Source organism: Rhipicephalus microplus, chromosome 3 (genome assembly GCF_043290135.1).
Source record: "Rhipicephalus microplus isolate Deutch F79 chromosome 3, USDA_Rmic, whole genome shotgun sequence".
NCBI classification, from domain to species: domain Eukaryota; kingdom Metazoa; phylum Arthropoda; class Arachnida; order Ixodida; family Ixodidae; genus Rhipicephalus; species Rhipicephalus microplus.
Genome location: NC_134702.1, coordinates 31256065 through 31267034, shown reverse-complemented (window position 1 = coordinate 31267034; position 10970 = coordinate 31256065). Strand labels below are relative to the sequence as shown.

Here is a 10970-nt window from a genome sequence, read left to right as displayed (position 1 = left end):
ATAGCTTTCGGGATAGTCAATGAAAACTGAATGAGCGAGTTAAATAAAAGAAGGTTTTATTGTGAGCAGCTGAGATCGTTGCGGCATATAGTGGAGCAAATCACAACTCCGTGTTTATTTCTACGTGGCCTTTGGGATCCGCTTCGGCAGTGCGATGACGCACTCAGTTAGCCCGAGCAGTACACCTGAGCACATGAACGCCGATGTACGAGTGCTACTGCCAGACACATAAGTCAAGAGTAGGTCGCCTAACATTTCATTTCTAATTCTTTAATTTTTAAATATTGAACGTCAGCGTCGCAGCACGTGGGACGACGACAGAATTGTTTCAGCTGTTGACAATTTAGATTGTGGATTTCAGATGAATACTAACAGATATAAGTGTGTAGGAGCCACCATATCGGAGCAAAAACGCTGCAAGTCTACGTTTCATAGCAGAAAGACGGTGTCTCTTTAATATCATTGCACCGCCATTTTGCACTGTTATTCCTGTAAATAGCATGAAAGAACAAACCCATCAGTGAAGCCACGTCATTACAGCGTTGCAATGTGGAAAACTAGTCAATGAGAACGATTAGAGAGGGATATATTAGATTGAGGATGCCCATTATCAACAGGCATGGCGGCTTGATATCTACCGGGGGAGATCGAGCGGCCGTGCAACAGGTCACACCTTTGACCACACAGCCATTACGAAGAAATATTTGTGTATGATGCCAGATGTCAAGCATCTAAGAACATATCCGAGGCAGTCATAGAGCTGGGTATGTACCCACTAAACCAGTCAATGGCTACCAGCACTTGATATTGAAAACAGTCGTGTGATCTGCCACAGATTTCAGCCCTTTGGAATGTAAACTAAGCAGAAAATGCATAAGCTGCTTCAAGGAACTGCCGTGGTATTGTTTGACAGCGGCTGGCGGTTATGTACGAAGCAAATACCAACATTAACGGGCGTGTTTATTGCACTCATGTGGAATCCCATACAAGGTTCTTTATGGCTTGCTAGTACATCTTCGTGACTGACTTCCTTCTAGACGTCTTGTTTCTGTAGCACATTTGATGACGAACCGATAGTTCGAAGAACTCTACATTAAGCTGTGTGGGCGTTTACCTTCGAGGACATTTTAGAGACTACAGTAATAAGCAGGTGCGGCGCGTATTTTGGTCGTTGAGGGGTGTACGACATTCAACATGAAGTGAGGTAAAGGGTAAATTGAAAGAGTTAAGGCAGGTTAAGTCAACCCCACTTGCGATGGTTTGCCACACTACACAGGTAGACATGAATTAAGATACGAAAATAAATAAATAAGTAAATAAATAAATAAATAAATAAATAAATAAATAAATAAATAAATAAATAAATAAATAAATAAATAAATAAATGGGCGAGCTACTGCGCGAAGCTTGCGGCGCTGCCAATTGCGTATAACATTCCATTATTGAAATCAGTCAATTTATTGAGACCAGTTACTGACACCTCTCATCTTTTCACGTCAGAAGGATGACAACATGAATTCAAAACAAATTTTCCAGTTAAAATTCACTTGGCGTCGGATTTTGTACAGTGCTCTTGTTTAGAGAAGATCGGACACTGTCGCAGCCGTTGTTCGCTGTATACTCATTTGGTGCGCCTTATTTACAGCCACCACAATCGACATCTACGTGGGCAACGTCCCCAAAGGACTCGACGTGGCTCTCTACAACGCCCGCTGGACTCATTTAGGGTGAGTGCAGCGCACGTCATGCTCCAACACGCCGACGGCGGCGCACTGCCCGTCCAACCCCTTCCTCCTATAAGCCGTGGTTACAACGTGCGGCTACAAAACGTGCTGTCCACGCACGTGATTCATTACTTACGTTCCTGCGCAGGCCTATGGCGGATGCTTTAGGCAGTCTGTTCCCGTATTTACAGCTCGTTGTTGATCGGTATGTTTGTTTGTTTCTTCGTCCGCGAGAGTCGTTTCGAGGTACCGCAACGAAAGTGCGCCCCTTGTCCGGCTAAGGCTTATTACCGACCCTAGCGTAACCACGACTTGTGCTCTGAATCGGTCTTCGCGAATAGTATATGCGTGTCGGTGTTCGCAACTTGCGAATACACGTTCTGAAAAAAAAAACACAACAAATAAACAGGCCAAACAGAAATATACGTAATTGATTTCCTCGTTCGCCACTGGTCGACGAGCGTAAGTCATGTGACGGGACGTTTATGAGTGCCCACTGCGAAGAGGGAGAGAAAACAGGAAGACATCGCGCTTAACCAGATGCAGGGATCCGGTATGCTACTACTGCGAATGCTGTCATTATAATTATCTATCTAGGTCATTAGAGGTTAGCTACGAGCAAGAAGGTGTACGTCACGCATGACACGATTGGTTTTATAGACACGGTCGTAAACGAGTGCTGCATAGGACTCCATGGTCGTTTTCACGCGTATCGTTTTGTAGGTCGTTCCCACTGAAGCTTACTTTCGTGAGTTACTTAAACGCGGTTGCGTCAGTTTGGCGGTTGATGTTGTAAAGCGATCTCGCCTGATGTCAAATCAATCCATAAGTTTCATCATTGATTTTTTTCAATGACGAGATTCTCACTTAGCGATTATAATAGCATTAGGGCAAGATACTAGGAGTTCTAGCGCACTCATCCCAAGGTGTACACCGCAGTAGAGATTGAAATATGTCAATGCACATAATCCTAGGTGGGCACTGGGCTCCTCTTAAGGGGGGGGGGGTAGGTTCGTCGGAGCTCCCCCACCCTATTAAGTGAATGTATCAGGCTGACATAGAAACTAGCGTGAGAGCGCAACTAAACACGACACACAAGAAGAAACAGCCGAGAACAGGAGTACACTACCAACGAGTGTGCTCCTGTTATCGTCTGTTTCTTCTTGTGTGTCGTGTTTAGTTGTGCTCTCACGATGGCTTCTATGTCAAAGCACCAAATCGGCCAAAGGTCAATTATTTGGAGTATCCGGCTGACTCCCCTCTCCCCGCTGAGTCTGAGCGCCCTGTCCATATTATGTCACCGTATGGAGCTGGCTTTGCCCCCTCCTCTATTTGCGCCCTCCACCTAGGTACCTATAGTACCTAGATGGGGGGCGTCCCCCTGCCCCCCTCATGCGCATGCCTGTGCACATATTTCCCCATCATTTACCCGTAAGTCAAGACACACAATATGCACGTGCAAATGGCGGGGCATATGAACTTCAGATGATATCACACAATCACGCTTGAACGCTATAGTCATTCAGCAAGTCTTAGCTGATGCTTTCAAGACAAGGCGACGTTTGATCGTGGCGCAGTTATTTAGGCACCAGCCTTGCCATGCAGTGCAGCATTTTGCGGTGAAGCATACTGACAGCAGTAGGAGCAGGTTTTGTACGTTAAATAGGTAGTAACAATGGTTCATGGTTAAATTCAAGTAAAGGTAACACGTAAAGCTATGTAAAAGAAGGTAACGCATTACCGACACAACTTTAAGAAAAAAATAAAGAAAGCACGCCACCTCACCTTGTCGTTACTCTGTACCCAGAAAACTTGAGACAGTGCGTGTGCATTGTTGGAAGATAAGATTCGTTTATTCGCTTTATAACTGTCATATTTTACACGTGCAGCAACGTGCCACCCAAAATACTCGTCAGCTTGTTCGAATTTGTAAAGAATAACAGGTTCTCGGCCACATCGAATGTTCTCTTCATTTATAACTTTTAGTTACGCTATCAAATTTGTTTCCAGTAATGTATTCAGTAAGAGTGTGTATCTGGCGTCACCGACAAAAGGGGACAGAAAAGAGGACATAGGGTGCTGCATTAAGGTTCGGAACCTTGGGTTATCTGTACTGTTCCATCTTGTTGTTTGCGCTGATACGTACTCTTAAAGGGGCCCTGAAACACCTTTTCAAGTAATGGTGGAATGATTTCACTGGAAAAGCTTATTGCCTCACGAATTCATTGCCGCAAAAATTTTAAAAATACGTCCAGTGTGAGTGGATTTACAAAGATTTGTCGCATGCTGCAATTGCATTCTATCTTCTCTCGTCCCGACGAAAGCGCTGGAAGCTAAGCAGGGAGAAATAGCAAGAACAAAGAATATACGTCATGCAGACCTCGTGACCTTGAACATTTTTTTCTTTTTGTTTTTTTTTCGAATGCGCGGCTTCGTCAGTGTGATCGCGCGCGCACGCATGGCCAAGTCGTGGCCTCCCGCGGCGATCCCAGTAACGACCAAGCGCGCGTTGTTCAAATGAGCCAATGGCTGATATATGGCCTTTTACGAGTCAGTTTTGAGCATCTTCCGTCATTTTTCAAGAGAAAGCAGTTTTTAGCTGACTTTAATATTTTTTTTGTGAATTACAGGTCGCGTGCTTCGCTATAACATTTAGCTTGCGTGCTCTCGGGAGTCCCTACTACCGATAGGCAGCGTTTACTGACTATGCTCAAAAAGTGTTGCAGGGCCCCTTTAACCACGTTGCACTACCTCGCCCAATCCTATTGGAATCTGCAGTGGTGTAGCTGGACACTCTAGCCCTTCTCATACTCTGTGTTTTATGTGCGCCTGCTATATTCTTATGGTGCGGGCTGAGGCTTTACTTTCTTCTACCTCACAATAAAGAATGTCTTTTATGTCATACCTATACTATCCACTAGTGGCACAGGTGGGCACCCTACCCTAGGTCATTCTAGTCGCTATTGGCCATCTATGTATACATAGTATACCATGTATTTTCCTCGGCTTCCATGTGGCACGAAGGAAATCTGCCGCAATGAATGAAGCTATGCTATACAGATGCCTATAGGGCTTTCGGGAAAGCGCATATTTCCATGACTTAAAAATAGCGAATTTTCAATCTATCTTGGATGGGCAGCACTAGTGGACACGGACTAAAGGAAGGCACACTGAGACGCAGAACGTCTGTGTGTCAGTGTCCTTTCCTTTTGTACATGTCCACTAGCGCTACCATTCTATGTAAAACTTTCGAATTGGCCTAATAAACTCTTTCAATCTAAGCTTCCATGTTTAGTTTAAATATTCGGTAGGAAGTAGTTCGTGAATATTACCGACGTTTGTGTGTATACTCAAACAATATATGAAGTGGAAAATGAATTATTGTTTGCTGACCCGCAGGTCGCGGGATTGAATTCCGGCCGCATTTCCAATGAAGGCGAGAATCATTGAAGACCATGTACTTAGATTTAGGTGCACGTTAAAGAACCCCAGGTGGTCAAATTTTTTTGGAGACCTCCACTATCGGCGTCTCTCATAATCATATGATGGTTTTGTAACGTTCAACCCTGATTGATTGATAGATATGTGGGGTTTAACGTCCCAAAACCACCATATGATTATGAGAGACGCCGCAGTGGAGAGCTCCGGAAATTTCGACCACCTGGGATTCTTTAACGTGCACCCAAATCTGAGCACACGGCCTACAACATTTCCGCCTCCATCGGAAATGCAGCCGCCGCAGCCGGGATTTGAACCCGCGACCTGCGGGTCAGTAGCCGAGTACCTTAGCCACTAGACCACCGCGGCGGGGCGTTCAACCCTGATCAATCATGTGTAAGTAAATGCATTATCTTTGCTACTTTTTTCATTATGTTGGCCGCCCCCTTAAATCATGTGGAGGGCGAGCCAGTTCTGCTTCAGACCATTGCTTATAGTTGCCAACTTCAACCTCGAAAGCCAGAGGCCGATGGTAGGCCGTTGCGAAAAGTACAGTCTCAACGGGAAAATATTAGCGCAAGTGAATGGTCGCCGAAGCTGCAAAATTGCGGCCCGTGGTGCAGTACCTCACGAGCATGCCGATAGCGTGATTGCTAAGCATGTCCCATTTTTTCAAAGCAGGGGTGACCGGCGGACCGGCTGAAAGCAATCCATCTTGCTGTTAATGAACCACTTGTGCCTTGTGTGTAGCCACATTAGCTACGAACGCTTGAGACAGATGTGACTACGCACATGAATTATTTCTTTTTTTTTTCGAATGAGTTGCGATGCAATCGTATCTTTATCTTTAGTTATCCCGAAAAAGCTGCTTCTTGGGATGCATTCTGACGGTCCATTGGTGCATTCTGACGGAAAATGGCATGTGCTTGGCACTCTCTTTATCAGCATGCTTGTTTGATTGATTTAGATTTGTGGGTTTTAACGTCCCAAAACCACCATATGATTATGAGAGACGCCGTAGTGGAAGGCTCCGGAAATGTCGACCACCTGGGGTTCTTTAACGTGCACCCAAATCTGAGCACATGGGCCTACAACATTTCCGCCTCCACCGGAAATGCAGCCGCCACATCCGGTATCAGCGTGCTTGGCTTGCTCGGGAAAAACAGAGCCGCGTGTCGCAATTTCACTGCTCCGCCGACCGGACACCTTGACATGTGCCATTCTTTTTCCGTTGCGACTGTGTGCCATCCCTTCATTTTCATTTCTGCATCCATGCGGAGGGTTGATTTTTTTTCGGACTTGACCAAAATGGTGGAAGGGATTAAAGCTGTGATAAAACTTGCCCCCCCCCCACCCCCCTTCCAATAGATAACCCCGCGCACGCTTACAATCACTAAAAAAAAATTGACAGCATATCCACGGAGTGGATTATGGAGAGTGGGGCGAAGCATTCGTCCGTCCATTTGTTCTTGCTTCCGTCCGCCCATGCATCCGTCTGTGTGACCGTCCACGCGTCCATCCGCCCGTCCGCGCGTGCGTCTGTTCGTGCGTCCGTTCATGCGTCAATCCATGCATCTGTCTGTGTGTCCGTTCATCCATCTATTCAACACTCCAAGTACCACCATCTCGCATCTTTTCATCATATATTCCCCATATAAAAACACCGCCACCCACCGGACATTCCAAGGACTAAATGAGCAGTGGCACAAGCACACTTTCCTACGGCTTGCGCTTCGGGTCACTTCCCACCTTTAACCACCTCGAGTTCATGGTATATCCTAGTTCACGGTATTCATGGCACTGCGGCCCAACGCTCGCTAAACCTTTCTAAAACCAAGGAGGTTACGCCCAGCGAGTATAACGTAGCAACCTTTTCCTGCCAGATAGTGCTCAATGTACATGTCAATGGCTGCTAATGGAAAATGAGAGACAGGAGAATTCGGCTTTTACTTTCTTACGGCTTGCGCTTCGTATCTACTTCCCACCTTTAACCACCTCGAGTTCATTCATGGTATATACAAGTTCATTGTGTTCATGGCACTGCGGCTCAACGCTCGCTAAACCTTTCTAAAACTAAGGAGGTTACACCCAGCGAGTATAACGTAGCAACCCTTCCTTGTCAGATAGTGCTCAATGTACATGCCAATGGCTGCTAAAGGGGATCGCAGCATGCGCGTTAACTAAAAGCCGAATGCTCCTGTCCCTCATTCCCCATTAGCAGCCATTGGCATGTACATTGAGCACTATTTTTCGTTGCTGAACAACGCACAGGGAAATCTTGCGCCGGCACCACCTTGGAGGTCAAAATGTTATACTTGTTACATACTACAACGGTTACGAGGGACGAACAGGTGCCGCTATAAAGAACTTCGCCCCTAAAATAGTGAAAGCAGTATCCCCGTTGCAAAATCCTTTTTCGCTGGACAAGAGCTTTTTTGTTTTTTACTTTGTACCCCTAATGTTACTTGCGACGCTCGAAAGTGTAGCATACGCCTAGTAGAAGTTGTTCAAGCGATTCTTACCGTAACTACTCGTCAATAATAAAGGGACGCACTTTAGCGTGGTTGCGCGTTGGCCACGCACGATTAGGCAGGCCACAGCGCCTCCTTTGCAGCGACGCACATCGCGCTGCCGCGAGTGCACCGGCGGTTACGTCGCGGTTCCGGTATCAAGCGCGGTGAATGCGGTGGCACATTTGCGATTAGGCACGGGCCCTCCGGTGGACCCGCGGCTGGCAGAGCCGGGGGTCATTGACCTCCGCTCCCCCCACCCCACCCCGTCAGTCGAGGGAGGAAAGGAAGCATCACAGGGACTACGGGGAAGGGAAAAACACGGGGGGGGGGATAAGAGAGGAAGAGTGATCGGCAGCATAGCCGTGATTTTTTTCCAGCGTACGCGTTACGTGACCCTGCTGGTAGTCTCGAGCTGACCGGACGTGCTCTTTAGTTTTATTGCTTTTTTGTTTGACGTTGCTTCGGGTGCGTCATCGCTCGGATTTTGGCCTCTCGTTTTGGTGCTGTACACTCCTTTATCCTGTCATTTTGCTTTACGCTGTTTGGGCTTTCGTGTTTCCTTCTTGTCGACTTCGACTTCCTACTTTCCCCTCCGCCCCCCTTCTCCCCAGGGGTGGCTGACCTTTGTCTCCCACGCTGCTGATGACGATAACGCCTGCTCTTAAATTGTCCGTAAAAAAGAAATGCTCGCACGATAAGTAAGTTGGACATGACCAGACAGTAACGCTTACTGGACGATTCGCTGGTGCTCTTGCTTGTTATTGTGCAGCGAAAGATTAAACGAGAACTGTTTCCGCAAAATTATTAGTCGGCTCAGCGTGCTGATTAGGTGGGACCACCCATTCCTTGCTGAATAAGAGATAAAAGTAACAACAAAGAAATGGCTTCTCGACGGCAGTGACATCCTCGCTTGAGCGCAGACCATGATCTATAAAATAGTGTATTTTTTTGCCATTTCACGAATCATCGTACTTAATTTTGTTTTATGCTAGTCACTTACTCGTGGTAGTGAACATGATGAGCCGGAAAGTACAAATGAAACGCTTGGCACTTTCAAAAATTCGCATGTATGCTTTTTGGGCCTAAAATTTAAAAAAGAATATAAACCAACTAACAAAAGAGAAATGGAAGGACCATTAGTCATTCTTTCTCTATACGAACAATAACAGTAACACAATCAATCTTCGGTTTCCAACAAAATTAAGCTTGCTGGCCACGGTAAGCAACACTGCCACAAAACGACATGTGAGGATGCGCAGAAAAGTTTTTAATAGGAAAAGAAAGCAATGCAGAACTCGATGACTACGTCCACAAGTAACTTGGCTAATATTAATTAGTTCTAATACCATTTACACGCTTGTTCCGCTACACTACCACCATAGCACTCTACCATGCGCCCGTCCGTGTGCTCGTCCGTGCTTCCGCTCATCTGTCCGTTCATGCATCCGCCCGTCCAACGGAATGCTTCCGTCCGTGCTTCCGCCCATCTGCCAGTTAATGCATCCGCCCGTCCGACGGAACACTTCCGTCCATGCTGCCGTCCGTCTATCGGTTCATGCATCCGCCCGACGGACGGAATTACTTCCGTCCATGCTTCCGTTCCTCTGTTCGTTCATGCAACCGCACATTCGACGGAATGCTTCCGTCCGTGCTTCCGTCCGTCTGTCCGTTCATGCATCCACCCGTCCGACGGAATGCTTCCGTCCATGCTTCCGTCCGTTCATGCATCCACCCGATGGACGGAATTACTTCCGCCCGTACTTCCGTCCCTCTGTTCGTTGATGCAACCGCCCATCTGACGGAACGCTTCCGTCCGTGCTTCCGTCTGTCTGTTCGTACATGCAACCGCCCATCTGACGGAATGCGCTGTCCGTGCTTCCGTCCATCTGTTCGTTCATGCATCCGCTCGTCTGGCGGAATGCTTCCGTCCGTGCTTCCGTCCATCTGTTCGTGCATGCAACCGCCCATCTGACGGAATGCATCCGTCCGTGCTTCAGTCCGTTTGTTCGTTCATGCATCCGCCCGTCCGATGGAAGCACGGACGGACGGAAGCACGGACCGGTGGACGGACGGACGCTTCGCCCCACTCATCATCATTCACTCCGTGGATACGCTGTGAATTTTTTTTCTCAGTAGACGTATAATAGAAAACGGAGCAGTGAACACAAGCCGCGGCTTCACGTGTCACTGCCAGGCGCCATCTTAATTTTCTTCTCTTAAGGTCGCGCGTTCTCCGGTTTTGTTCGTCATTCAAAAGAGGACGCCGAAATGGCGTCGTGTGGCGTTACATCACATGAGGTCACACCAAAAAGTTGTCACGTGATGTTGACATTTTGTAGTTTTTCACGTTATGATGACGTTATATGGTAATGTCATTTTGTGATGGAGATTTTTCGCAACACCTCTTAACGACGCCGCGGGACGGTCAAATGTCCCGTTTAATAAGCCATGTAAGTCTTTCACTTTAATACTAACTGACGGGTGGGACGTCGAGGAAGCATGGAAGAATTAGTTTCTAGGCACACCGCACGGCACCCACTAATCCCATCGCTGACTTTCCCAGACACCTGCGGAAAGGTCCCCTCTATAGAGGTAAATCCAACTTCCTGTTGTGTTCACCTGGTGTTCTATATATCAGTGTTCCGGCTATATCTGTCCAACGTAGCAGTAAATGTTCTTACGCATTGACGCTAAAGTATCACAGTGTTCGAAAACAATTCGATTTAAGTGATAAATTGATTTACCCAAGTTCGGTACAGTCGAGTTTGACTGTGCCACCTCTTTTGAACCCGGCTTATTTTCCCACTATGTGCCCCGCCACGGTGGTCTAGTGGCTAAAGTACTCGGCTGCTGACCCGCAGGTCGCGGGCTCGAATCCCGGCTGCGGCGGCAGCATTTCCGGTGGAGGCCCGTGTGCTCAGATTTGGGTGCACGTTAAGGAACCCCAGGTGGTCGAAATCTCCGGAGCCCTCCACTACGGCGTCTCATATGGTGGTTTGGGGACGTTAAACCCGTATATCAATCATGTCAATCAATTATCCCACAAAATGCTTTTTCCTGCATTTTTACAGAGAAGTTTCCCTGGCGGACAACCTGCACTCGGAGTACAAGTCGCGGGAGCTAAAGTCCGTGCTGGTGGACGCCATTGGAGACTTCGTGAAGTTTTTGATACACGCAAATCACGTGAACAAGTACAACGTCTACAACCAGGTACATGTAAATAATTTGAGACACTACACTAGAGAGTTCTTTCTTAAATATAATATTATCCTTGTTGCGACTACTTATGAACGTC

General features: G+C 47.1%; 1 protein-coding gene across 1 annotated transcript in view; it reads left to right on the top strand.

The window, feature by feature from the left end:
- The window catches only part of LOC119162015 (centrosomal protein of 104 kDa), a 48047-nt gene that overhangs the window by 7328 nt on the left and 29749 nt on the right, over window positions 1-10970 (top strand). Inside the window, exons 3-4 of the mRNA XM_075889180.1 lie at window positions 1646-1727; window positions 10747-10885. Coding sequence (XP_075745295.1) covers window positions 1646-1727; window positions 10747-10885 — 221 coding nt within the window. The remainder of the gene's footprint in view (window positions 1-1645; window positions 1728-10746; window positions 10886-10970) is intronic.